Source organism: Rhinopithecus roxellana, chromosome 6 (assembly GCF_007565055.1).
Source record: "Rhinopithecus roxellana isolate Shanxi Qingling chromosome 6, ASM756505v1, whole genome shotgun sequence".
NCBI classification, from domain to species: domain Eukaryota; kingdom Metazoa; phylum Chordata; class Mammalia; order Primates; family Cercopithecidae; genus Rhinopithecus; species Rhinopithecus roxellana.
The window spans coordinates 64,550,343-64,577,424 of record NC_044554.1 but is presented as its reverse complement, the minus strand read 5'-3'; the positions used below and the strand labels follow the sequence as shown (position 1 = coordinate 64,577,424).

General features: G+C 56.3%; 4 protein-coding genes across 6 annotated transcripts in view; 3 read left to right on the top strand and 1 right to left on the bottom strand.

Moving 5' to 3' along the window:
* FLNC (filamin C) overlaps positions 1–8,456 on the top strand; it is a 29,382-nt gene extending 20,926 nt beyond the window's left edge. For both annotated transcript variants that reach the window (XM_030933001.1, XM_030933002.1), the window contains 15 exons: positions 241–369; positions 464–637; positions 1,778–1,939; positions 2,015–2,218; positions 2,654–2,806; positions 2,903–3,025; positions 3,162–3,404; positions 3,599–3,868; positions 3,961–4,098; positions 4,385–4,500; positions 5,704–5,836; positions 5,936–6,112; positions 6,309–6,527; positions 7,192–7,401; positions 7,520–8,456. In XM_030933001.1, the coding sequence (XP_030788861.1) occupies positions 241–369; positions 464–637; positions 1,778–1,939; positions 2,015–2,218; positions 2,654–2,806; positions 2,903–3,025; positions 3,162–3,404; positions 3,599–3,868; positions 3,961–4,098; positions 4,385–4,500; positions 5,704–5,836; positions 5,936–6,112; positions 6,309–6,527; positions 7,192–7,401; positions 7,520–7,707 (2,639 nt within the window). In that variant the 3' untranslated portion in view covers positions 7,708–8,456. The remainder of the gene's footprint in view (positions 1–240; positions 370–463; positions 638–1,777; positions 1,940–2,014; positions 2,219–2,653; positions 2,807–2,902; positions 3,026–3,161; positions 3,405–3,598; positions 3,869–3,960; positions 4,099–4,384; positions 4,501–5,703; positions 5,837–5,935; positions 6,113–6,308; positions 6,528–7,191; positions 7,402–7,519) is intronic.
* Positions 8,457–12,446: 3,990 nt separating this feature from the next.
* Positions 12,447–15,443, top strand: ATP6V1F (ATPase H+ transporting V1 subunit F). Its single transcript, XM_010378748.1, has 2 exons — positions 12,447–12,698; positions 14,962–15,443. The coding sequence occupies exons 1-2, from the start codon at positions 12,541–12,543 to the stop codon at positions 15,161–15,163; spliced, it is 360 nt and encodes a 119-aa protein (XP_010377050.1). The 5' UTR covers positions 12,447–12,540; the 3' UTR covers positions 15,164–15,443.
* Positions 15,444–15,565: 122 nt separating this feature from the next.
* On the top strand, positions 15,566–22,268 carry ATP6V1FNB (ATP6V1F neighbor). Of its 2 annotated transcripts, XM_010378749.2 has the most exons (3): positions 15,566–16,420; positions 18,873–18,984; positions 21,444–22,268. In XM_010378749.2, exons 1-2 carry the CDS (start codon positions 16,000–16,002, stop codon positions 18,980–18,982), a joined length of 531 nt encoding a protein of 176 aa, XP_010377051.1. In that variant the 5' UTR covers positions 15,566–15,999; the 3' UTR covers positions 18,983–18,984; positions 21,444–22,268. The 2 variants fall into 2 exon arrangements, with proteins under 2 accessions (XP_010377051.1, XP_030788625.1); XM_030932765.1 differs by lacking the exon at positions 21,444–22,268 and having other exon boundaries at positions 18,882–19,577.
* Positions 19,200–26,230, bottom strand: LOC115898179. The gene is made up of 10 exons (XM_030931993.1): positions 26,219–26,230; positions 24,998–25,084; positions 24,770–24,922; positions 23,232–23,299; positions 22,796–22,950; positions 21,163–21,230; positions 19,832–20,950; positions 19,659–19,748; positions 19,372–19,463; positions 19,200–19,287 (listed from the first exon to the last, which is right to left on the bottom strand). Exons 1-10 carry the CDS (start codon positions 26,228–26,230, stop codon positions 19,221–19,223), a joined length of 1,911 nt encoding a protein of 636 aa, XP_030787853.1. The 3' UTR covers positions 19,200–19,220.
* Between the last annotated feature and the right edge of the window lie 852 nt (positions 26,231–27,082).

The window sequence follows — 27,082 nt, the reverse complement described above, 5'->3', positions numbered from 1 at the left end:
AGCAGCTGCAGTCCTGCCTTCCTTCTTTCAACAAATATTTATTGAGCACCTGCTGTGTGCAGACACCAGGCGAGGCCCCAGGGAGGCTTATACCCTGGTGAGAAGCAGACCTCCACGAGCCAGGTCCCTACGGCACAGACAGAGGGGGTTGGCAGGGAGGCTGCTGGAAGGTGCTGGGGCCAAGGTGGGCTCAGACAATCCCTGATGCTGACCCAGCCCCCTTTTTCCCTGTTCCCCAAGGGAGCCCCTTGCAGTTCTATGTAGATGCCATCAACAGCCGCCATGTCAGTGCCTATGGGCCAGGCCTGAGCCATGGCATGGTCAACAAGCCAGCCACCTTCACCATTGTCACCAAAGATGCTGGAGAAGGTGAGGGAGCTGCAGCCTGGGGGCTGGGGTGGGGACTCGCCAGGGGCAGGGGTGAGGGCAGGACCTCTGATCTTGGCCACACCTCCACCTACAGGGGGTCTGTCGCTGGCCGTGGAGGGCCCATCCAAGGCAGAGATCACCTGTAAGGACAACAAGGATGGCACCTGCACCGTGTCCTACCTGCCGACCGCACCTGGAGACTACAGCATCATCGTGCGCTTCGATGACAAGCACATCCCGGGGAGCCCCTTCACCGCCAAGATCACAGGTGAGGCGGGTGTAGGGCACGTGTAGCCCATAAGACACACACACCACATATAGTGCAGAGATGTGCAAGCCCAGCCCGTTCAAGTCACTCATGACATTAGGGCAGAGGCCCTTCAAGTTGTAAGGGGTTATATTTTGAAAAATGTAAAAACACTGTGTTCTCCACGGCAGCTAAGAAGCAGTCAGCCACTCCTGTGCCTGAAAACACATTGCCTCATTTAGTCTTTGAAGTCACTTTTTTTTGTTTTTGTTTTTGTTTTTGTTTTTTGAGACGGAGTCTCGCTCTGTCGCCCAGATTGGAGTGCAGTGGCACAATCTCGGCTCACTGCAACCTCCGCCTGCCGGGTTCATGCCATTCTCCTGCCTCAGCCTCCCGAGTAGCTGGGACTACAGGTGCCTACCACCACGCCTGGCTAATTTTTTGTATTTTTAGTGGAGACGGGGTTTCACTGTGTTAGCCAGGATGGTCTTGATCTCCTGACCTTGTGATCCGCCCGCCTTGGCCTCCCAAAGTGCTGGGATTACAGGTGTGAGCAACCGCGCCCAGCCTGAAGTCACTCTTAAGAAGTTAGGGCATGGCCGGGCGCGGTGGCTCACGCCTGTAATCCCAGCTCTCAGGGAGGCAGAGGCGGGAGGATAGCTTGAGCCCAGGAGTTCGAGACCTGCCTGGGTAATACAGCGAGACCCCGTTCTCCACAAAAAGGAAAAAAAAAAAAAGACAAAAAAAAAGAAGTTAGGGCATGGATAATCCTTTTGATGGATAAGGAACCCCTGTCCCAGAGAGGCCAAGCAACATGATTATAGTCACACAGCGAGGAAGGGGTCTGTGCGGTCCAGTCTAGTGTTTTGTTATCACGACACCATGTGACTCAGGGTTAAAACGCAGCAGGCTTTCTTTAGGGATTTAGCCCACAAAGACTGAGGCAGCCACAGTGGAATTGGGGTACAGGCCCCTCTTAGTCTCTGGCAGCTCACATGTGAGTGCAGACTGGGCTTTCCAGGTCTTGGGCCTCTGTGCGCCTGGGAGTGGCCCCCCATGTCTGTTGAGTCCAGCAGGGTCTGCCCAGGAGGGTTCCTGAGCCCTATGAGGGCAGGGCCTGTCTGGAGTCACAGCAGCCTGATGCCCCAACTCCCCCACCAGGCGATGACTCCATGAGGACCTCACAGCTGAACGTGGGTACCTCCACGGATGTGTCGCTGAAGATCACCGAGAGTGATCTGAGCCAGCTAACCGCCAGCATCCGTGCCCCCTCAGGCAACGAGGAGCCCTGCCTGCTGAAGCGCCTGCCCAACCGGCACATCGGTGAGTGTGGGGCCTCACGGAGACCTCGGGGGTGGGGGCCCACAGGATGCTCTACCTAACACCTCCTTTCCACAGGGATCTCCTTCACTCCCAAGGAGGTGGGGGAGCATGTGGTGAGCGTGCGCAAGAGTGGCAAGCACGTCACCAACAGCCCCTTCAAGATCCTGGTGGGGCCATCTGAGATCGGGGATGCCAGCAAGGTGCGGGTCTGGGGCAAGGGCCTTTCTGAGGGACACACGTTCCAGGTGGCAGAGTTCATCGTGGACACTCGCAATGCAGGTACCTCCTGCCCCAGAGACCCCCATTCCAGCGGGTGCCTCCCACAGGCACTTGTCCTTCTGTCCTGCCCAGCACCCCCTTGGCTGCACTCTCCTCCCGAAAACTTCCTGGCCAGTCTGTGTCAGGATTCGCATTCTGCGGCCCATTGGGGAAAGTGAATGGCCCCGCATCAGTTCTCTCCCTTTGAAGAGAAAGGTTAGCTGTCCTGAGTTTCTGTCCCTCTCTTGCTCACTGGAATCCAAGAGGCTTACCTTAGGGAATTTTCCAGACTGCCTGTCCCATGGCACCGCCTCTCCTCCCACTGAGCCATTTTTGTTAGTGATCACTACACACATCCGGGCCCATTCTGGGTGCAGCTAGCAGTCGGGGGAGAGGAGAGCACTGTGGCTTGGCCAACTTAGGACTGAGGGAGATGTGTTCCTTGCTTTCCCCCAGGGTATGGGGGCTTGGGGCTGAGTATTGAAGGCCCAAGCAAGGTGGACATCAACTGTGAGGACATGGAGGACGGGACATGCAAAGTCACCTACTGCCCCACCGAGCCCGGCACCTATATCATCAACATCAAGTTTGCTGACAAGCACGTGCCTGGTAAGGCTCTGGGCAGAGGTCGGGTGGCGAGAGACAGGGAAGCCAGGAGGCCAGGGGTCTGAGGTTCCTGACCCACCCTTTGTCCCCCCACTTCAGGAAGCCCCTTCACTGTGAAGGTGACCGGCGAGGGCCGCATGAAGGAAAGCATCACCCGGCGGAGACAGGCGCCTTCCATCGCCACCATTGGCAGCACCTGTGACCTCAACCTCAAGATCCCAGGTAGAAGCCTGGAGGAGCTTGGGTGGGGCGGGTGGTGGGAGAGGGCTGGCCTGGGCCAGAGCCCACCTGTCAGGTCTCCACCCTGCTTCCTTATCCCTCGCTTCCCTCCCTCACCCTGGCTCCCTTGACCACACAGGGAACTGGTTCCAGATGGTGTCTGCCCAGGAGCGCCTGACACGCACCTTCACGCGCAGCAGCCACACCTACACCCGCACAGAGCGCACAGAGATCAGCAAGACGCGGGGCGGGGAGACAAAGCGCGAGGTGCGGGTGGAGGAGTCCACCCAGGTCGGAGGGGACCCCTTCCCTGCTGTGTTTGGGGACTTCCTGGGCCGGGAGCGCCTGGGCTCCTTTGGCAGCATCACCCGGCAGCAGGAGGGTGAGCACCGCGCACTGGGCCGGCCGGGTCTTCACAGTGGGATGGGAGGGTGCTGCTGACCAGGCTTGGTGCTGGCAGATGGGCCCTGAAGGCCAGGCAGGTCTGAGCAGAGGAGGAGGTTTAACTGATGGGGAGGGAAGGGCCAGAGCTAGGAGGAATCCCCGTGTTGCACTGACATCCCCCAAACCCTGCAGGCGAGGCCAGCTCTCAGGACATGACTGCACAGGTGACCAGCCCATCGGGCAAGATGGAAGCTGCGGAGATCGTTGAGGGCGAGGACAGCGCCTACAGCGTGCGCTTTGTGCCCCAGGAGATGGGGCCCCATACGGTCGCTGTCAAGTACCGTGGCCAGCACGTGCCCGGCAGCCCCTTTCAGTTCACTGTGGGGCCACTGGGTGAAGGCGGGGCCCACAAGGTGCGGGCCGGAGGCACAGGGCTGGAGCGAGGTGTGGCCGGCGTGCCAGGTAAGGGGCAGATGGCCAGGAGTGGGGATGAAGTCAGGACAGCCAATGTGAGGGGCGATGATGCTGAAGTCCCCTACCTTGCCTGTCCCCAGCTGAGTTCAGCATCTGGACCCGGGAGGCCGGTGCTGGGGGCCTGTCCATTGCTGTAGAGGGTCCTAGCAAGGCGGAGATTGCATTTGAGGATCGCAAAGATGGCTCCTGCGGCGTCTCCTATGTTGTCCAGGAACCAGGTGGGCATCCACACTGGCAGTGGGGCTGGGCCTGCCTGACCTTCCAGACTGGGTTTCTGCTCACTGGAGAGGCAGGAGATGCTTGGGGCCACAGAACTCCCCTCCCTGGGGCCCCCTGCTCTTCCTCTGCCCCATCTCCCTCTACCCCACACCCTCGGAAACATGTGTCTGTCTCCAGGTCTGAGTGCTGACCAGGGAGTCTATCCTGGGATAAAGCCAGAGTGGAGAGGCTCCCGCCCTGCCAACCTCCATCCCGGAACCTGTGCTGACTGGTCTCTCTCCCTAGGTGACTATGAGGTCTCCATCAAGTTCAATGATGAGCACATCCCAGACAGCCCCTTTGTGGTGCCCGTGGCCTCCCTCTCGGATGACGCTCGCCGTCTCACCGTCACCAGCCTCCAGGTTTGTGCCCAGGGTGAGGGTGGAGAGTTTCTGCTATCTGAGAGATGGGTAAGAGTTGAGGACAGCAGGTCCATGGGGCCAGGGATTTAGCAGTGACCTTGGAAGGTCGTTAGAAGTCCCTTCCCGGAAGGCACAAGGCAGGGCCCTTGGGGAGGGTGGGCTCCGACCCTGTGGGCTAGCCCCTACACTCAGGCGTGCCACGCCTCATTCTGCCTTTCTCAGGGTGGGTCTGCCTGTCCTACTGCCACCTGCCATTTCTTGTTAGTTTGTTCCACCTTCTCCTGTTCTAAGAATGCTAGATGCCAACATTTGTAAGAATGAGAGTATAAAATCTATACAAACTAAGAGTAAACCAGTTTGCAGAGAGGGTGTGAGAAGTGCCTCTAAAGGGAATGCCTATGGCCTGCAGAGCCTGGGCTGCGTCCTCTCCAGGCCGATGGGGGCCTGGCTTGCTTTCTCTTGCTGCTGACTTCTAGAGATGTGGTGTCTTCCTTTCATTCTGTCATAGCGGACATGTGCAAGGAAGGCTCTCAGCAAGTCACACTGAAACATGCAAACCAGGGGGCCAGGTGTCCAGGGGACACACTGTAAAGGAGCTTCTGCATAACGGGCATAGAACAGGCCTCACCCCAGCTCCTTATCCCACGCGCCTCCTGGCTGCCCCTCAGGGTGGTCACATTAGCCCATCTAGGGTCCTTGTGCATCTCCTACTCCCACTCCTGAACCAGGTTCCCCAATGCAGGCTCCAATCCCTCCCCTAGAGCCCTTCTGTGCTTCTTCTGGGTCCTCCCTGTTGGTCCACCTCCTCCAGGAAGCTTTCCCAGACCAGTCCAGCCAAACTCAGCTTCCTACCTCAGAGCTCTCTGGCACCACCAGCCCACAGAGCCCATCAGGCACTTGCCCTCTGCTCTCAGCCTGCTTCACACAGAGTGGCGCCCTTCCTTCCTCAGCCAGGACAGGGCACATCATCTCTCATCTCCCACACACCAAGCACAGCTAGGATAGCAGGTGCACACATAGGGTTGCATACCAGACCCTGGCTCCTCCTGCTCCCAGGCTGTTCTGGCAGGCAGGGGCCAGGCTGGGCATAGGGTGGTGGCAGCCTTTGGGCTGAGCTTACAGTGAGCACCATGTGGGGCTTCAGAGAAGACTGCTCCAGCCCTGGTCTCCCAGGAGTCTGAGCATCCTCCTTGGCCTTTGCAGGAGACAGGGCTCAAGGTGAACCAGCCAGCGTCCTTTGCGGTGCAGCTGAACGGCGCACGGGGCGTGATTGATGCCCGGGTGCACACACCCTCGGGGGCTGTGGAGGAGTGCTACGTCTCTGAGATAGACAGTGGTGAGCTGGCCCTGCCCCTGCCAACCCCCTGCTGGGCTGGGGCCTTCTAGGAAGGGGAGGGGAAGGATAGAGGGTAAGCCACCAACCCTCTATCCACAGACAAGCATACCATCCGCTTCATCCCCCATGAGAATGGCGTCCACTCCATCGATGTCAAGTTCAATGGTGCCCACATCCCTGGAAGTCCCTTCAAGATCCGCGTTGGGGAGCAGAGCCAGGCTGGGGACCCAGGCTTGGTGTCAGCCTATGGTCCTGGACTCGAGGGAGGCACTACTGGTGAGTGCCTGGAGCTGGGGAACAGGGTGACTTCTAGGGGTGCTTGGCCACTAGTCTGGTGCTGCCTTGCTCCAGAGGCAGGAGCCCTGCTTCCTGAGCCAGGAGTCCCCACAGAGGCTGTCCAGGGGGCTGGAGCCCAGCCCCTCTTGGGCCACAAGCCCTTCCTGCCCTCAGCCTTGCTACCTCTGGCCCTTAGGTGTGTCATCAGAGTTCATCGTGAACACCCTGAACGCCGGCTCGGGGGCCTTGTCTGTCACCATTGATGGCCCCTCCAAGGTGCAGCTGGACTGTCGGGAGTGTCCTGAGGGCCACGTGGTCACTTACACTCCCATGGCCCCTGGCAACTACCTCATTGCCATCAAGTATGGTGGCCCCCAGCACATCGTGGGCAGCCCCTTCAAGGCCAAGGTCACTGGTGAGTGCTGGCTTCAGGGAGGTCCATCCAACCTGCAGCCCAGCCCAGCCTGGAGGGCTCCGGTGGCCACACACATCCAGACCATAGTCTGACCCCAGACATCATGGTCAGTTTGCCAGGGCTAGAGGTGGGCCTGGCTCTACACAGCACACATTCTGTGGAGTCAGGCATGATGGTGTAAAAGTCCCATTCTTCCTCTCCATCGCGGCCCCTCACTCCTTCAGCTCTGGCCTGCGCTGGCTCCTCAGGCTCTAGCATCACTTTCTTCCCTCCTGGCTTCCCATACTCCTCGGCTCCAAGAAAACACAGTCAGTATTGAGCAAGCTCCCCTCTTGAGGCTGTCTGTAGGATGAGTTGGGTGGGTGTTCCTTTGCAAAGTGACTCTAATCCTGTGAGTTAGCCTGAGTTCCCAAAGCCTGCAAGGGTGAGGGTCACAGCATCTGAGGCCCCAGCCCTGGGTGGAGCACCAGCTGGAGCTGGCAGCTCAGGGCCCTGGCTGGGAATGGGGCTGTGCTCCTAGAGTGGCCCTTGGAGGAATTTGGGGGCAGCCCCAAATGCAGGCAGTGAGTCCTACAGGGTGGCAGTGCTGGCCGAGGGTCCCCTGCCTGGGGAAGAACAGGAAGCCCTTCTGACCAGGTTTGCACCCCCTCCACCCGCCCCTCAGGTCCGAGGCTGTCTGGAGGCCACAGCCTTCACGAAACATCCACCGTTCTGGTGGAGACTGTGACCAAGTCTTCCTCAAGCCGGGGCTCCAGCTACAGCTCCATCCCCAAGTTCTCCTCAGATGCCAGCAAGGTGGTGACTCGGGGCCCTGGGCTGTCCCAGGCCTTCGTGGGCCAGAAGAACTCCTTCACCGTGGACTGCAGCAAAGCAGGCAGGTGGCGGGGGGAGGGCATCTCCCAGGGTAAGAGCAAGAAGCCGTCGGGGAGTAGGGTGTGGGTCACAGTAGGGGACTCCATGGTATGAGCCCGTCCCTCTGCCTCCCTCTCCAGGCACGAATATGATGATGGTGGGTGTGCACGGCCCCAAGACCCCCTGTGAGGAGGTGTACGTGAAGCACATGGGGAACCGGGTGTACAATGTCACCTACACCGTCAAGGAGAAAGGGGACTATATCCTCATCGTCAAGTGGGGTGACGAAAGTGTCCCTGGAAGCCCCTTCAAAGTCAAGGTCCCTTGAATGCCAAAAAAGTACCTCCCCAGCCTCAGCCCCCACCTCCAGCCAAACACACATTACACACACACACACACACACACGTGCCACACCCAGACACACGCACAGAATCAGACACTACAAACACCTGCCTTGGGGGTGAAGGCACAGCCTCCCCACCCCACTGCGCCCCGGGGGTTGGAGGACCTAGTCTGTGTTAGGACAGTGTCCCTCCCTGGGAATGTGACATGAGGGCAGACTGGGGCCAGGCTCAGGGGCAGAGGCTGGGACATGAGGGGCTGACGAGTGGGCTGCGAGGCCAGGGAAGCCCTGAGTTTTCTGGCAGGGCTGAGCAGTGGGACAGCACTGTGTTGTGGGTGTCTGTGTGTCAGGTCACCCTCAATCTGCACCGCCGGCCAGCCACCCTCCTGTCCCTGAGGACTTGGTCTGGTCCCTCTGGTAGCTTCAACCCCAGACTTTTAAGGACTTGGAAAGGAAAGCACAATCAGAGAAGAAAACAGCCCCTGAATCAGCAGGAGTGGCCTGGCACATGGACCGGCCCGAGCGATGTGCACTCCGCCCAAGCCAGGCTCCCAGGGGGCCTGATTTCTCTCTCACTGTCTCTTTTTTTAAAATGGTTGCACGGCTCTGCCCCATGGGGGGACTTTTTTACACACTGCGAGGCCCAGCTTTCTAGGGGACTTTTGCACATGTCATGCAGCTCAGCTGGGAGCTGCTTAGGTGGAAAACTCCAAATAAAGTGCGGCTGTTGCAGAGGCTTGGCTGTTCCTTGCGGGTGTGCTCTCTGTGGCTGGCTGCCCTCTGGCCTGCCACACGAGAAACTGGGCCCTGGGGAGGCAGAGGCAGCCTGGCTGTCCCCTGGAAGATTGACCCAGGTCGAGGGGAAGGTCCTGGGGCAGAAGTGAGGTCTGGGATGTTGGCAGAGTGCCTGAAAGAACCGGGGGGGGGGGGGGGGGGCGCTCGGGGATGTGGGAAGGGGTCCCAGCGGGAGGGTTCGTGGACAGTACAGGGTGTGGATACTGTGTTCTACAGTACTGCCCCGGGACCCCTGGGAGGCCAATTTCAGTTGAGCCTGACCTCAAGGATGTTTTTCAAATTAAGACTTTAAAACAGTGAGCACTGACTCAAACAGGAATATTCCTCAACCAGCAGGCAGACAGAACCACCTGCAGACTCAGCACCTTCTCCCCAGTCTGGTACTGAATCAGCTTGGCCTGTTTCATCCCCCTTTCCAGCACTGAGCTCGCACAAGGGCTTCCCTCCTGAACTCCTGCCCCAGCCCTGCCCTGGTCAGCTCCCTCCAACCTCCTCTCCATGCTGCAGCTTGAGGGGGGTCACTTTAAAGAGAGTATACCCCTCTCTGGTTTAGGGCCCTCTGTGACTCCCTCCTGCTCCAGAGTAAAGTTTCTTCCTGACAAGGTCTCCAAGGCACCCCAGGTTCAGACAGCAGCCTCCCCAGCCGTATGACTTTGGCAGCAAGCCCACTCCCCATTGTACCCTCCACCTCCAACCTCCCTTCACCACCTCTAGTTAACTGGGCATCCATGCTGAATTTAGGCCCCTTCCCGGAAACACCCTTGCCTCCCCACCCTCTTCATCTTCCTGGACAACAGGAAGTTTCCTGGACCCCTCCCTACCCCTCCTGGATCAGTGCCCCCAGCTCCCAAACTGCCCTGGGACACATCTCTAGCTGCAGTTACCACCCTGAGCTGTGGCGATGTATCCACGGCTCCCCACCAGATGGAGCTCCCTGGCCCTGGGTGTGAATGAGTGAGTGAATGGGTATGAGTGAATAAATGAGCAGCTGAGTAGCTGGAGCAGGGAAAAGACGCCTTTCATTCACCTGATCCCACAATCTAGACCCACCTGGGCATTTCAGCACATGGTGGTGGGCCTGGCAGAGGCCCCAACTCCTAATCCCTGACCTCCCCACCTCTCACCTCTCACCAGCCTCTGTGCTTCCTCCCTCTTCCCTCACACCCTCTCACACACCCCTCCTCACTCTCTGCCCCCCTCACTCTCACCCCTAGATGTGCTAATTTCCCCCTCAGCTTCGGCTGCCTCCACCTGTGTGTGGCTGATAAGCTCACAGACCTCCAGCCTGCCCGCTTCCAGCCAGCCACAGTGTGGCCCTGGGTGCTAAGCCTTAAAGGCCCTCCCTCATTAATCCTCATAACAGCCCTATGAGGTGGGGCTACTACCACCTGAAGAAACCAAGGCCCTGGGAATTTCAGTGATGAGTCTGAAACCATACCTCTAAGTAGTGGGGTACAGATTGAAACCCGGGCGTGCCCAAATCCCAAGCTTATCACACATACAATCGCCAGACCAGACCACTTGCACATCTCAAGCACTCCAAACTCACAAGGCCCATACCAGACACCAGGAGTGCCGGTTTATTAAAAGGGAGGAGGAAAGAGTGGCCCCTTCCCCTTCAGCCTGCTCATCTCACACAGATCACTTTCCCGGGAGTGTTACTCCCATCCATGCTGTACAGGCCAGAAACCTGGAAGTCACCTAGGTCTCTCTTTTACCTCACTCCCCGAACACGCCACTCTGAAATCAGTTTTGTCCTAAATATCTAAATATCTCTCGGCTCTACCTACTCCTCTGTGTTTCCCATTATCACCACCTGAGTTCTGGCCACCATTATCTCACAATGGCCTCCCAATCTGTTTTTTCCTCCCTCAATTTCGCCTCCGCTCACAGCACAGTCACAGTGAGTGACAGCTCTAAAACGTAAGTTTGGTGATAGCACTGTCTTACTTGAAAACCCTCAGCGGCTTCAGGATAACTCTGTCCTCAGGATAACTTCCAGATCCTTTTTTTTTTTTTTTCAAACAAGAGTCTCGCTCTGTCACCCAGGCTGGAGTGCAGTGGCGCCATCTCAGCTCACCACAACCTCCTTGCCCGGGTTCAAGCAATTGTCCTGCCTCAGCCTCCCAAGTACCTGGGACTACAGGCACACACCACCTCACTGGGCTAATTTTTTTTGTATTTTTAGTGGAGACGGGATTTCACCATGTTGGCCAGACTGGTCTCACACTCCTGACCTCAGGTGATCCATCCGCCTCAGCCTCCCAAAGTGCTGGGATAACAGGCGTGAGTCACCGTGCCTAGCCTGCAGATCCCTTTTTTTTTTTTCCCAGACAGGGTCTCGTTCTGCTGCTCAGGCTCAAGTGCAGTGCCCTGATCATAGCTCACTGTAACCTTGAACTCCTGAGCAAGCCCTGCTGCCTCAGCCTCTCGAGTACCTGGAACTATAAGTGTGCGCCACCACGCCTGGCTAATTTTTTTTTTTTTTTTTTTTTTTTTTTTTTTTTTTTTTTTGAGACAGAGTCTCGCTCTGTCGCCCAGGTTGGAGTGCAATGGCACAATCTCGGCTCACTGCAGTCTCCACTTCCCAGGTTCAAGCAATTCTCCTGCCTTAGCCTCTCGAGTAGCTGGGACTACAGGCACCCACAACCACGCCCAACTAATTGTTTGTAATTTTAGTAGAGACAGGTTTTCGCCATGTTGGCCAGGCTGGTTTCAAACTCCTGACCTCAGGTGATCCACCTGCCTCGGCCTCCCAAAGTGCTGGGATTACAGGAGTGAGCCACCGCACCTGGCCTACCTGGCTAATTTTTAAAATTTTTTGTAGAGACCGGGTCTCACTGTGTTGCCCAGGCTGGTCTCCAACTCCTGAGCTGAAGCAATCCTCCCCCATTGGGGAAGACTCCCAAAGTGCTGGGATTATAGGCGTGGCGTGAGCCACCATGCCCGGCTTACCAATTCTTTAACTTTCCTTGAAGGCCCTACTCTCTCTAGTCAGTACGCCTTTGCATATGATGTTCCTCTGCCTAGAACACCGTCTTGCCCTCACTTCTATCCCCTTCATCCTGCAGGTCCTTCAGGTCTCAGCTTAGATCTGAAGCAAGCTTCTTGGGGAAGGGTTCTTTGGATGCCCCCTCTCTCCATGGGTTAGTTACCATGGATGTGTGCTTCCATATACTTTTCACATTCTAACCATTAACACACAGCTCTGTAGTCGCCTGTTCCCCTGACTTTCCACCTCACTAGACAGTATCATCACTAACTTCTGCATTCCTTTAATTGAACAAATGCGTATTACTTGTTAAATATGTGTCATAAGGGCCGGGCGCGGTGGCTCAAGCCTGTAATCCCAGCACTTTGGGAGGCCGAGACGGGCGGATCACGAGGTCAGGAGATCAAGACCATCCTGGCTAACATGGTGAAACCGCGTCTCTACTAAAAATACAAAAAAACTAGCCGGACGACCTGGCGGACGCCTGTAGTCCCAGCTACTCGGGAGGCTGAGGCAGGAGAATGGCGTGAACCCGGGAGGCGGAGCTTGCAGTGAGCTGAGATCCCGCCACTGCACTCCAGCCTGGGCGACAGAGCGAGACTCCGTCTCAAAAAAAAAAAAAAAAAAAAAATGTGTCATAGGTACATACATACACGATAAAGACCCAGACCCTGCCGATGAGATCAGTAACTGCATCTCTTCTCTGGGATCTCGGCGTCTAAAGAGCGCCAGGTTCAAATCGCTTGTTGAACGAATGAACCAAGGAAGGAGTGAATGAACGAATGAATGCCCACGAAGGACGTGGTGCCGCGCACCCTTCTAGGAATCGTAGTCCCCTGCTTCGGGCCTGTCTTTATGGCGCAGGCGTATTCACATGGAGGCCGTGTTGCTGTTCATGCGCATGTCCGGGAATGCGGCTAGGAGAACTGCGCATGCCCGAAGGAGGGGTGGGGCCGACGGAGAGCCGTACGGCGGAGGCGGGGATTCAGTGGCTTTTGGTGCTCTCGGGTGAGCTCTGCCCGGCTGCGGGGATGGCGGGGAGGGGGAAGCTCATCGCAGTGATCGGAGACGAGGACACGGTGACTGGTTTCCTGCTGGGCGGCATAGGGGAGCTTAACAAGAACCGCCACCCCAATTTCCTGGTGGTGGAGAAGGATACAACCATCAATGAGATCGAAGACACTTTCCGGTACGGTAGCGCGCGAGGCCTGAACGGGCCCTTCTGCTGCCTAGTGGAGTGCGGGGCGAGGGTGGAGGCGGCCCGGGGACCGAGGCGTGAGGCCCGGACGGGGGTTAGGGGACGGTCCTGAAAGTCCGCCCGCCCACCTCCGCGCCCCAAGTTCCCATTTGGGGATGGGTGGCACCGACGCTGTATCAGGTCCACGAGCTCCCCACCTCACATGATCGTGTGTCAGGAAAGAAGGGGAACAGAGCTCGTGACGGGCTAGGCAGTAGGCTCGGACTTTGTTCTGCTTTCCCCTCCTTTACAGGCTCACCATCGTCCTGTAAGGCAGGGATGATTTTGTCCTACTTACAGGTGAGAAAACTAAAGCTCGGAGAGGTTAAGGCACACACTAAAGTTACAAGTGGGCAGAGGCAGAGCTGGAATTTGAACCTAATCCTAACCCTTTCTACCTTTGGTAAGCCAGGTACACACTCTGTACAGCTCTCCTCAGTCGGCCTCGGAATTTCCCTTTGGTCTTGAGCACAGTAGGCAGAAAATGTCAGGACTGTGAGAGCCTTCTGCTAAGACCTTGCACTCAAGCCCTCGCTCCTGCCTTAGGTCAGAGTGTGGGCGCAGGCATGCCTTTAATCCACCGGGGTCCTGGTGACTGGAATTGAGAACAACAGCTTCCTATTCTATCCCTCACCCCTTCTTCAGGTTCGCTGTACTAAGTCTCAGGAATAAACCACTCACCTGTTTCCCCCAAAACAGTCCAGCCCAGGGCTGCTGGCTGAGACTGGTTCCTGCTGCCTGATGTATTAGGTAGTTCCTGACCTGGTAGGCTGTTACCTGCCGATCTCTAAGCTGTCTGGTAAAGTGACCCAAGTTACCGTGGGAGAAGGACAAATTTTACTTCAAGAATTTTTTATGTTTCCAATCAAAAGGGACCTCAGAGATCAAATCTAACCCAGTGACTGGCGGGGGGTGGGTGCTCAGTAAATAATTTTTAACTAGTAAATAAATGAATGAGTCTGGGCGCGGTGGCTCATGCCTGTGATCCCAACACTTCTGGAGGCCGAGGCGGGTGGATCACCTGAGTTCCACCCGCCAGGCTGGTTGGAGTTCGAAACCAGCCTGACCAATATGGTGAAACCCCATTTCTACTAAAAATGCAAAAATTAGCCAGGCATTGTGGAGGGTGCCTGTAATCCCAGCAAATCAGGAGGCTGAGGAAGGAAAACTGCTTGAACCTGGGAGGCGGAAGTTGCAGTGAGCCGAGATCCACCGCTGCACTCCAGCCTGGGTGACAGAGGGAGACCCTGTCTCAAAAAAATCAAATAAACGAATGAATGGGTGGGTGATCACAGGAGAGAGGATCACAAGGCCAGGTTCTTTTTGGGCAGAAAGTATGATTCCTTCATCAGAGTGTCTTCTTCCTAGCTTGTGATCTTGGTTCATGCCAGACTTTCCCTCTGACCCCTCCACCACCCTCATCAGCATAGACCTTGAGGCCTTCAGTGGTCTCATCAGCCCTATTTTTAAATTAATTTGTTTTCTTTCTAAAAGTTAATGTGTCCTTTTTTTTTTTTTTTTTTTTTCTGAGACAGGGTCTCACTCCTGTCACCCAGGCTGGAGTGCAGTGGCGTGATCACAGCTCACTGTGGCCTCGACTTCCCAGGCTCAAGTGATTCTCCCACCTCAGCCTCCCAAGTAGCTGGGACTACAGTTTCCCAAGCAGCTGGCACATGTCGCCACATCCAGCCAATTTTTTGTATATATGTACACATTTTTTTTTCTTTTTTTTGTAGAGATGGGGGTCTCACTATGTGGCCCATTCTGGTCTCAAACTGTAGGGTTCAAGCAATCTACCCGCCTCGGCTTCCCAAAGCGCTGGGATTATAGGCATGAGCCATTGCACCCAGCCTTCAGTATCTGCACATAAAAAGGGATCTGTATACATATAATCTTATCCTTCCCCTTTCTGACACCATCACTGCATATTGAATACACCAGCGTGCACCCTAATTAATCTTCATTACCAGTTCACTTGGAAGCATTCCGGGCAGCGTTGCAGAAGCCAACCCTAGTCAGCATGACCCTCCGCTTTGGGATGAAATTGATTCTTGGTAGAGTTGACATAGGGTTGAGCGTGGCAGCCTTTCCCCTAGTCCTCTGTGCCCTCTGGGTCATGCTCATTTCCCTCCACTGCCCAACCCAACAACTTGGAGGCAGGAGAGAAGGCAGCCCCCAGTGCTGCCCTAGACTCCTGTCTCATCTCTCCCCACAGGCAGTTTCTAAACCGGGATGACATTGGCATCATCCTCATCAACCAGTACATCGCAGAGATGGTGCGGCATGCCCTGGACGCCCACCAGCACTCCATCCCCGCTGTCCTGGAGATCCCCTCCAAGGAGCACCCATATGACGCCGCCAAGGACTCCATTCTGCGCAGGGCCAGGGGCATGTTCACTGCTGAAGACCTGCGCTAGGGGACTCCTCACAGCCCTCAGCCCTTCGCTCGTTTCCAGGCCTCTCCCCAGGCTTGCCATCAGCCTTCTTTACTTTTTGAGCCTCTGATTTCCAATTCCCTGCCCATTCCCACTCCATTAAGAGGCTAGGTGAGGCACTTCTAGGTTGCTGGGGCTCTGCTGTTAAAGCTGGTTAAGAAACAGGAAGCCTGACCATCTCCCTCCACTACCTGTTCCCTGTGCTTTTACACAGTGTCATTGTTGATGTTAAATTAAAGTCATATTCTTGCTTCTCTCCAAACGGGCTGGGTGCTGGAAAGTACATGTGTGGGGTGAGGCCATGGGGCAGATTCAATTGGCAAGGATGGAAAAGGTGCTGCCAAAGACAGGCATAGAAGAGCTGGCCCAGGAGGATCGTGCTGGGAGGCAGAACTCAAGGACTGGTCCTTGGATCAGAGAAGACCAGCTCTGGTCTGGGAAGGAATGGGAGGAAGCTTGAGCCCAGCCCCCACCTCCCCCACCTTGCTCAGCATTGGGCTGGGAAGGGGGCCAGACCCAAAGGACAGACGCAGAAAGCACACAAAACCTTGGAGCCTCTGATGCCAGATCCCGCGTGGGCCCTGCGGGAGGTTTGGGGAGCAGGGCTCTTAGCCAGTGGGCCCTGGCCCCAGGCTGCCTCAGGAAGCCAGGCTCATGGGGTCTGCTGTGGGCACAGCAAGTAGAACCCTGGCCCTGTGTGAGGTGAGGCATGGTTGCTAGGTGACTGCCATGGCAGCCACTTGCCATCAGAAGTACTCTGCTTGCTGTGCTAACCCCTCAGCTGCAGCCACCCTGGTGCCACTCCTTCCCAGGCCACCATGTCACGGCAGCTCAACATAGACACGTTACGGCAGAACTTCTGGAAGGAGGAATATCTGAGGGAAAAGATGTTGCGCTGTGAATGGTACCGCAAGTATGGGTCGATGGTGAAGGCCAAGCAGAAGGCTAAGGCTGCAGCCCGCCTGCCCCTCAAACTGCCCACCCTGCACCCCAAAGCCCCACTCTCACCCCCACCCGCCCCCAAGTCAGCCCCTTCCAAGGCGCCCAACCCTGTCCCAGAGGCTCCTTTTCAGTCAGAAATGTACCCAGTACCACCTGTCACCCGAGCCCTGCTGTATGAAGGCATCTCCCACGACTTCCAGGGGCGCTACCGCTACCTCAACACTCGAAAACTGGACCTGCCAGAGACGCGATACCTCTTCCCCGTCACCACCAGCTTCACATACGGCTGGCAGCTGGGTGAGCCCAACCTCTTGGAAATCACCTCAAAGACAGAGCACTTGCCATGTCCTAGGGAATGGGCATCCTAGTGAAGGGTCCAGACCATAAACAGAGCAAGGAGATGACCAAGAAGTGTCAACATGTGCCACAGAACTAGGGAGTGGTGGTGGGCAGGGAGGCAGCGGCCATGTGCTGCTATTTATTGGATTTTCAGGAAAGGCCTTTCTGAGGACCTGAGTCTGACAGCCAGATGATAAGGATGGGTTTGGATTTTCTTTGGTGTGCAGGGAAGCTGATGGAGTGGTCTAAGCAGGTTTCAAGAGTGACACTGATGAACCTTTTAAAAAGTCACCCTGGGCCGGGTGTGGTGGCTCACGCCTGTAATCCCAGCACTTTGGGAGGCTGAGGCAGGCGGATCACGAGGTCAGGAGATCGAGACCATCCTGGCTAACATGGTGAAACCCCATGTCTACTAAAAATACAAAAAATTAGCCAGGCGTGGTGGCGGGTGCCTGTATTCCCAGCTACTCGGGAGGCTGAGGCAGGGGAATGGTGTGGACCCGGGAGGCGGAGCTTGCAGTGAACCGAGATCGTGCCACTGCACTCCAGCCTGGGCGACAGAGCAAGACTCCATCTCAGAAAAAAAAGTCACTCTGACCTGTATGTAGGCAGTGGCCTTTTGAGGGGAAATGGTAGAATCTGGCATGTGAGTTGGGCATCTATTTTGTTACCCTGTGGTAGTGGCCTGAGGAATCAGCAATAGAGCTGAAATCAATTCAGGATGTTTGGGGGAAGACTCAGTGGAACTCACCCATGGATAGAATGTGAGAATAAGGGGAAGAGAGAACAATCGCCCAGGTGTTTAGCTAAAGCCGCAATGACAGGGAAGACTGGGAGAGGTCAGGGCTGGAGTGTGCATGAACAGGTCCTATTTAGTCATGTGTGTTTGGCTATGTTATGCTTGAAGTGTCTGTAGGGTGACCTGTGTCTGTAAGTCTGGATTGAAGTCAGAGCTGAAGATGCAAATTCAGAGGTCATTTGAATATAGGTGCTTTTTTTTCTTCTTTTTTTTCTTTTTTTTTTTTTTTTTTTGAGAAGGAGTCTCGCTCTGTCACCCAGGCTGGAGTGCAGTGGCCAGATCTCAGCTCACTGCAAACTCCGCCTCCCGGGTTTACGCCATTCTCCTGCCTCAGCCTCCCGAGTAGCTGGGACTACAGGTGCCCGCCACCTCGCCCGGCTAGTTTTTTGTATTTTTTTAGTAGAGACGGGGTTTCACCGTGTTAGCCAGGATGGTCTCGATCTCCTGACCTCGTGATCCGCCCGTCTCGGCCTCCCAAAGTGCTGGGATTACAGACTTGAGCCACCGCGCCTGGCCTTTTTTTTCTTTTTGAAGCAGAGTCTCACTCTGTCACCCAGGCTGGAGTGCAGTGGCGTGATCTCGGCTCACTGCAACCTCCGCCTCCCAGGTTCAAGAGATTCTTCTGCCTCAGCCTCCCGAGTAGCTGGGACTACAGGCACGTGTCACCATGCCTGGCTAATTTTTGTATTTTTAGTAGAGACAGGGTTTCACCATATTGGCCAGGCTGTTCTCCAACTGCTGACCTTGTAATCTGCCCACCTCGGCCTGCCAAAGTGCTGGGATCACAGGTGTGAGCCACTGCCCGGCCTATAGGTGCTATTTAAATCCGTGAGATCACCTAGGGAGCTCAAGTTGCTGGAATCTGATGGGAGTGGGGGCAGGAGGGCTGAGCCAGAGGCGGGTAGGGGATGGCGTAGGCAGGAAGGCTGTCCATCTGGGCTGAGTCTTTTTTCTGTAAGGTTGAGTCAAGGCTATCAGTGGGGAGCGAGCCGAGCTCAGGCAGTGGAGTAGCAGAGATGAAGAGGAAAGGTGTGGAACAGGCATGTGCCAGAGAGGGCTGCTGGGTGATGTTGCTGCACGTCCCATTGCTGTCTGTGCTCATGAATGTCAAGTGAGACTCCTCGGCCCTGTGTCCTTCTCCAGCTGCTTGAGTGTCTTGCAGAAAAGGTGGATGGTTGGGGATTGACTCAGTTGAGATTTTGCCCCCAAACATCCCTTTCCCCCAGGTCCCTAAAGGGAAAGTCAGGGAAATAACTTTCTAACAAAAGCAGGAGGCAAGCCCTAGAAGGGGGGAGCAGGAGACAGAAGGAAGTCCCATCTCTTCACAGTCTGTCCCTCTGACAAGCAGGCTAGGGTGGCCCCCCTCCTGGCAGGTAGAGGATCCTGAAGCTGGGGTAATGATGGCAGATGGCTGCTGTATGTATCCTGGCCTCCAGCCAGCTCCTAGTATTTGCAGGTAGCTCCCATGCCTCCAAAGCATTTTCCATTTCTTCCCACAAAGTGGCTACTCCACTGACGGATTCCTAGGGCTGTGCAGACAGACAGGGCTCCCATGCTCTGTGTGTCCTTCCCTTAGGAACCCATGCTTGGCCTCTTAACATCTTTTTCCAGGACCCCCAGTGAAGCAAGAACTGGTCTCCTGCAAGATGTGCCGCATTGAGTCATTCTTCCGCAAGAATGGGGCCTTCGCACTGCTTGATCCCCGAGACCTGGCCCTCTGACGGTGGGCCAGGTGTGGGCTTAGGGGAGGGAAGAAGAAATAACAGGCCTCCTGGTGGGGCAAAGCTGTTGTGTGTGTCTGTGCCCCTCTGCTCTTCCTGGCCCTGAGGCTGCATTCAGGCCTTTCTGAAACTATCTGACCTGCAAAAGTTGCCCTCCTGCTTTTTCCTTAATCCTCATCTCTTTAATCATCCCTTTGAGTACCCAGCAATGACCAGAGGGGGCTGGGAAGGGCGAGCACTACTCTGCAGGCACGGGATCCGCAGCACCAGGGGAACACAGTAGTTCCAGGAAGTTCTGAGTGTTCCTGCGGAGAGAGCGGCCTGTCATCTCGGAGGCCAGGGAAAGGGGACTCCTGCCACCGGCACACCCCTCTTTGCCCGCCCCTCACCTGGCCCCGAGGGCCCGCAGCCGCCCGGTCCTCTCCCTATGCATCTGTTCCAGCTGCTCCTGCAGGGCGCGCCGCCGTCCAGTCGCGTCCTCCTGGCGGTGCAGATCGCTGAGCGTCCGCGGTTCAGTGGGGCGGGCAGGGCAGTACCTGGCACACCCGCCCCTCGCGCCCCGCCCGAGTCACTGCCAGAGTGCAGTGCGCTCACTTCAAAGGGACCCGGGCGCACCAAGCTCGGCCCCTGCCCCGTGCAGGTTCCTTGTGGCCCCACCGCCTTCTGGGGGTCTTGCCTGTGGCGGGAGTTGAGCCGGGCTGGGCGGGAGCCCCACGGGGTGAACCCGGCAGTGGCGGTTGCTGGCGATGTGGAGGCGTTCCAGGACCTGCAGAGGGGCAGTCAGCATCCGGCCGCCCCTCGGTGCCCCGCCCGCCCCAGGCAGGCCCCAATCCCGGCGTGGGGACGCACCCGGAGCCGCTGCTGCTCACGGTCCCGCCGGCGCCGCCACCTGGCTGCGCAGTGCAGCTCCAGCAGCCGCTGCAGAGCCGTCTCCTGCTGCGCCGCGCTCAAGCCCGCAGGCGCCTTGGCCCTGCCTAGGGGCGCCGGCCACGCGGCCTTCGAGGCCTTGGGACGCTCAGGGTCGCCCCCACGACCCCAGAGGGCACCCGGAAGCCGAGCCTGGCCCACCTCCTGCTCCCCCGGGCCGGGGCCCACTCCAGGGCCCTGCAGCCCGTGCGGATCGCGCTCCGGGTCTGGGGGCCCCTGGAGACCCCCGGGGAGCCCCTGCTGCCCGGATACCTTGGCGCGCAGGGTCGCTGGCATCACAGCTCCGGCTCCGCGACCTGGAAGCAGCTGCGGGGCCGGGGGCTTGGGGCCGGGAAGCGCAGCCCACGCCCCCTCCTGGGCGACCCCCAGCTTTGCCACCGCCGGTGCCGACTTTTGTGTCTCGCCTCTGATCATGCCCTGCATCATCGCGGTAGTCCTTCTCTGGAGGTCTGGGCTCTCCCTGCCCACAGGCTTTGGAGTCTGGGCTTTCAGGGACCCGCACGAGTCCCTCTGATGGCTCCGGGAGCCGCCTTCCTCTGGGAGCTGTACAGTGGCCTCCCCGGGAGCCACCTCCCAGGCTTGTGAGATATTGCCTTCCCAAGACCGCAGCATCTTCTTCCCCAGACTCTGGGGACTCGCCTTTCCCTGGCACTTAGGACTAAATTCTCTTCGACTCTGAGGAACGCCCCTGTTCTCACCCAGGGGGGCCTCCTCCCTCTGAGCCTGAGGAGCTCTTGGGCTCTGGCCCCCCTGTGTCTTCACCCTCTGACGCTGAGGAGCATCTCTCTTATAATGAGGGGTCTCTGCTTTCTGATCCTGAGGGTCCTCCTCTCTCAGACTCTGAGGGGTGTCCATCCTTGGCGGTCTTTGAAGTTCTGCTCTCTCCTGGCCCGGGTGCGAGTCCCAGCCCAGTCCTTCAAGGGCATCTTGGGAAGGCAGGTTTTGGGAGGGCAGGTCTCCCGGCCCAGGGGTGCCGGGAGTGAGCTTTCTTTCCTGGGTCTCAGGTTCTGCCTCACTCCTCTCTTCCCTCTGGGCCAGGTCCTGGAAAGGAAGAGCACTTTGGGCCCAGGCTTGAGAGGGAACCTACAGACCCGACCCCAGCAGCCAGCCCTTGCCTGATTCCTGAATTTGTTAAAGCCATTTAATGTAGTGTGGAAGGTGCTTCACTGAAAAGCCTCCCCCTCACCCCAGCAGCCTCCTCCCAGGCAGACCCACCCCTGCCATCCCCAACCTGAGACCCTTGACCTTTTCACCTTGTACTCTGAGCTGCCTGGCACCCCAAAGCTCCTCCTGGTAGTAGGGTTCAGCTCTTGTAAGGAGCCTGAGGAATAAAGACCAGTGTTGGGAGCTCATGTCCCCTCATGGACAGTCCACCTAGACTAGAGCCAGGAAGTTTAGGGAGTCCCAGCACATGGCTAGGGGTGCCCTGAGGGCGCTGTCTGAACCTCAGGCTGTCACAGTTCATCAGCCAGCCATGCACTTATTTGTCATGTGTGCCTGCCAACAGCCCACCCCATCTTTCTCATCCTCCCAGCCAAGGCAGACCACTCCAGAGGGACCTGCACAGCCTCCTCCTCAAGACCACCACGGGAGGCCTGGGAGTGAGAAGGGTCACGGTGCTGGGCGCCTGGGCCCCTCAGCACCGGCCGCTCCCCCTTCGTCCTGGTGTGCCCATCAGGCCCAGAGAAGAAACCCGCTCTGGGCATCTTACTTTTTACTCTTACTTAGAAGAAACCTCCCTTAGCCTTTTCTTTGTTTCTGACAGCAAAATCAAAGGAAATTCGAGATGAAATTTTAGGCCAGAGGCTGGCCTAAAAACTGCAAGTGTTTATAATTAACAAAAGAAATCTAAAAAAAGAGATGACGTGTTGCCGCTCCCCTGCAGCTGTGGAAGAAGGAGAGCTGTTCTGCATCCATAAAACTGGTTAAAAGGGATTTCATAAGGTCTGAAATTGAGAACTTTCCCAAGAATACTGCATCTTGTTCTCTTGTGCAATATCAGACGTGTGAATATTCATAACAGTAACCAAGTGGGTGCACTCTCTGTGAAAACACATCTTTCAAAGAGTTGTTTGAACAAAGGAGTCTTATTAAGACTCCTGGGCCTTTAGAAATAATTGCCACAAACTGCAAAAACAACCTCCAACCTCCCACCTCTAATTCTCATCGGTTGTCTTACAAGAAAATTTATTTCTCTGGTAATAATGTTATAATTGATATCCCTGACTTCTCAAGACATAAAATACTTGTAAAAACTTCTCTGTCAATCAGAAAATAATTATTGGCAGTTTTCTCCTCTCTCATGTGCGTGGTGGAACAATAAAAAGCTTGTGGCTTTGCTACATCTATTATTTAACAATTTGAGAGTCTGTTTCATTTAAATTAATAGGCTCAAGGCTCATAGTATCCATTCCACTGCCTGTTTATTGTCATGCTGTTTCTAGCTTGTGATCTAAAGACAGGCACCCAGTCTCCTTGATCTCTGTATATCTCCAGTGCCCGGCTGAAGGGTGGCAAAGAGGTGGCCTGTGCCTGGCTGAAGGGTGGCAAGTAGGTGGCCTGGAGTTGGTATTGTGTTCCCTCATCCCTGGGCAGCAAGTGATGCTCATTCCTGAGCTTTCTCCCCTGAACCCCAGTTTAGCATCAGAATCCTACTGGACACACTGCCTGAGACAGCTGGTACCAACCAGGTGGAATTGGCACAGCAAATAAAACCTACTTGCCATCGCTGGGTGTCCTGGCACTCCATCAGGAAGTGTGAGATGAAGAATGAGTGAAGAATGAAGTCCTGGGACTTGGGGAGAGGACTTACCTGCCTCATCCCAATCCAGTCTGGCTGCCCCAGCCCCAGGGGCCCCCTGCCCTCCCAGCTGTCTGACAACGTACCGCGTGTGGGCTCTGCAGGTCCTCCAGGGCTCTCCCACCCTTGGCCTGCACCACTCCTGGCTTCACCCAGATCTGGGGCCAATGATGGGTCTCCCGTCTGCCCCCTGCAGGAGTTCAAGGGCTGCCTCTGATGCACCTCTCTGGGCCCATGGGCTCTAGAATGGGAGGGAGTCTGCCTGCCAGTCTCCAGAGACCCCCACCCCAGCATACAAACACTTGAGTCCCAGGTGGCTGCCCCAGTGCCCTCCCTCCTCCCCCATCACCAGATCCTGGGAGCTGGAATTTGGAGATTAACCTTTCCAGGGGCTGCAGGGCAACCATGGGTGCAACTAAGAGACCAGGAGGCATAACGAAGGGCACTGGCAGGACTGCAGAAGGTGACAGAGAAAGAGCCCAGTTCACAGAGGGAAAGGCAAAATTCCCCAGGGAGACTCACCCTTCCAGGAGCTGATGGTTCTGGCTCAGGGAGTCCCTGTCCTGGGGTAGAGGGTGCAGCCTAGAATTCTGGAAGGGTTGGGGGCAACCTAGTCCACATGGCTGCATCCCCCAGTGTGGCAGCCAGCCTCTAAGATGGCCCCTAAATGATCCCTGCCTCCTGGAATTCATACCCTCTGTGACCGCCACTTCCCTCCACGCAAAGGCACTTGGAAACGGATCCCTCCTCCCAGTTGAGTCTCAGATGAGACCACAGTTCTTGCCAGCAACGTCGGCTGAACCCTTCCTAAGTTGCACCACGAACACCCGCTCCTGCTACAGCTGAGGGTGCCTTGGCCCAGAGAGGGCTACTAACCTGCCCAAAGTGACTCAGACAGCTGTTGGCTGAGCCAAGACTGGGACCCACATTCCCAGTTCCCCACTCTGTTCTGGGCCCAGTCACCACAGCACCCCCTCCTGGAGTCTCAGCCCAGCTGTGGCTATGGAGGGAGGGGCCAGCGGCTGGGGCTGTCAGCGCCTGTGTCTCAGCGGCACACTTCCTTGCCTTTGCTCTCTGGGGCCCTGCCAGGCTCCTTTCCTCCCACGCGGCGGTCACATGGAAAGGCTTCCAGGTATCACCACACAGGTGATTTGACCAAGACAGTCGTTAACTGTGGAATGAGAATAACGGCCTGCCTGGAAGAGCAGGCCCTGTGTGCCAGGCGTAGTCCACTGTTCCCCGCGCGGACAGCCCTTGGAGAAAGAGCTCTTCTTGTTGTGGGCGTTTTCTTTCTCTCTCTCTCCTTCCTTCCTTCCTTCCTTCCTTCCTTCCTTCCTTCCTTCCTTCCTTCCTTCCTTCCTTCCTTCCTTCCTTCCTTCCTTCCTTCCTTCCTTCCTTCCTTCCTTCCTTCCTTCCTTCCTTCCTTCCTTCCTTCCTTCCTTCCTTCCTTCCTTCCTTCCTTCCTTCCTTCCTTCCTTCCTTCCTTCCTTCCTTCCTTCCTTCCTTTCTTTCTTTCTTTCTTTCTTTCTCTTTCCTTCCTTCTTTCTTTCCTTCCTTCCTTCCTTCTTTCTTTTTCTTTCTTTTCTTTCTTTTTTTTTGAGATGGAGTCTCACTCTGTCGCCCAGGCCGGAGTACACTGGTGGGATCTCAGCTCACTGCAAGCTCCGCCTCCCAGGTTTATGCCATTCTCCTGCCTCAGCCTCCCAAGTAGCTGGGATTACAGGTACAGGCATGTGCCGTCATGCCTGGCTAATTTTTGTATTTTCAGTAAAGACGGGGTTTCTCCATGGTGGTCAGGCTGGTCTCGAACTCCCAACCTCAGGTGATCTGCCCACCTCGGCCTCCCAAAGTGCTGGGATTACAGACGTGAGCCACCGTGCCCAGTCTCGTGGGCATTTTCTAGCTGAGGAAAGGTAGACTCAGAGCCCACAGGGGGTTCAGCATGGAGATTCGAACCCAGCCCTGTCTCCAAAACCGTGCCCCTTCTGCTTGCCCTCACCACAGCAGGGCCCCAGTGTCCCCAGAACCTCTGTCCCCGCCGTGCCCCCTCACCCACTCACCAGCTGCTCGGGGTCCCCACCCGTGCTACCACCTGGCTGACAGTACTGGCTCCATGCATGCTGGGCCTGGCCCCTCGGACCGAAAAACTGGGCCTGGGGTGGCCAGAAGAGGCCCAGCTCCACACCAGTCAGCAGCTCCAAGTCCCACAGGAGCTGCAGGAAGATGGGGTGCCAAGGCATGAGGGGGCACCCACCCTGGCCTCAGCCACACGCCCAGCCAGCCCCTACCTGCTCCTGGGCCTGCCGGCTCCGCTCCATCTGCAGCAGCATAAGGGGCAGCTCCAGCCCCGGGGGATACCCGCAGCCCTCTTGCACCTAGAGGGGCAAGGTGACGTCAGGCCCCTGGCTGTCTCCTTCCTTCTGAGGCAGTGCCCCTCCCTCACCTGCCAAAGTGCAGCCTAGAGCTGGCCTGGGCCTGCGGGGCACCGGAAGAGATACTGGTACAAAGCCAAGGCCTGCCTGGGGCTACAGGGGAGCCCTGAGCCCCCCGGAGTGGCTGCCTGCACCATGCAAAGCCTGGAGGGAAACGGAGGACAGGCAACCAAGAGCCAGGAGCAAGGAGGGACAAAGGCTCTGATCTCAATAATGCAGGGCTTGACATCTGAGCCCTGGCTGGACCGCAGCCAAGCCTCATAGACTCTGGCCTGCCTCAGAGACGGCTTTTGTGGCCCTAGGGGTGGCAGCATGGTGAGCAGTGTGGCCCTGAGAAAGGGAGGTGTACGCATATGCTTGTTTACAGCCCCCAGTGAGCATTTGTTTGACATATACTGTACACACGTACATCTGAACATCAACCTCACAGCTGCATTATTTGGGCGCACAATATGCCCAATATGGGTAGCAACAGCAGCTGCTACCAAAGTTTAGCTTGTGCCAGGATGAAGACGCTTCATACATATAATCCTTTCTTGCAGCAACTCTATGAAGTAAGCTCTATTATTATCCCCAATTTATAGGTAAGAAGACTGACTCAGAAAGCAACTTCTCCTAGGCCAAGTGTGGTGGTTCACATCTGCAGTTCCACCACTTTGGGAAGATGAAGTGGGAGGATGGCTTGAGCCCAGGAATTTGAGACCAGCCTGGATGACATAGCAAGACCCCATTTCAAAAAAAAAAAAAAAAAAAAAAAGTTAGCCAGGTGTGGTAGCACACGCCTGTAGTTGCAGCTACTTGGGAGGCTGAGATGGGAGGATTGATTGAGCCTGGGAGGTCAAGGCTGCAGTGAGCTGTGATTGTGCCACTGTATTCCAGCCTGAGTGACAGAGCAAGACCCTGTCTCTTTAGAAAAAAAAGAAAAAAGAATAGCTTGTCTTAACATGCAGCAGCATTTTTTTCATCTGGAGATGGATGGATGTGATACCCTCTGGGAAGACATGGTCCTGGGAGCCCAGGCCATCCGTCAGCAAGAGGCAAGTGGTAAGAGGCCCTGTCCCGGCAAGCACTGCCCACATGCTTGTCCATGCTGTCCACCTAGTAAGTGCTGTCCATGGGTCACTGTTCATTCCCTGATGCTTGTTATTATCATCCTCATCTCACAGATGAATAGACAGGTCAATCAGGAGAGGGGCTGAGTGCAGGAGCTCTGCCATTTTTACATCCTGCCCTGTTGTGAGCAGATTTGCCTGCTGGTTATTTTGTCCCCATTCTATGAGAGAACGGAGCAGACCCTCCTCTTGGCCAGAAGAGAGAACAGCCTCAATGAAAGAGCAAGCAGGCTGAGTGGCCTCTAATTCAACCCGGCACTCTCCTGCGTCCCTGCCTGAGCACAAAGCCCTTCACTCCCTGTTGGAATATCAGGGAGCAACGAGGATGGAGTCCCCTGACCTCATGACCAAGGTCCCTAAAACACCAAGGTCACAGAGTAGGCGGCAAAGTAAACTTGAATTCTGGACTTTTTCTATCTCAAAACCCATGTTCCCTCCCTACAGTGACGTCTTCACACGCTGCCAGTGTCTACTGCCCACACATCTGCCCGGGGTGGGTGTGGTTGTGAAGGCAGGCAGGTATGCATTGCATGTGTTTATCTGGGCTTCTGAGGGATGTATGTTTCTGTGTTTCTGTGTGCACACGCAGGCACATGTCCATATTGCATTGTGGTCTGTTGCTTCTCCTGTTTCTCACCCCAGGCATTGGGTCCCTGTGTCACTAGCTCTTGGAGTGGCCCAGAAGGTGCCTGCACACTCAGTATCCCCCAGCCACAAGGAAGGGGGAGGCCATTCTCTGATGCAGCCCCTTCTCCATGGTTCCTCAGTCCCTGCAGGATCCCACATGGATCCACAGAAGGTACCACATGGGGCCATGCATCATGCCTGC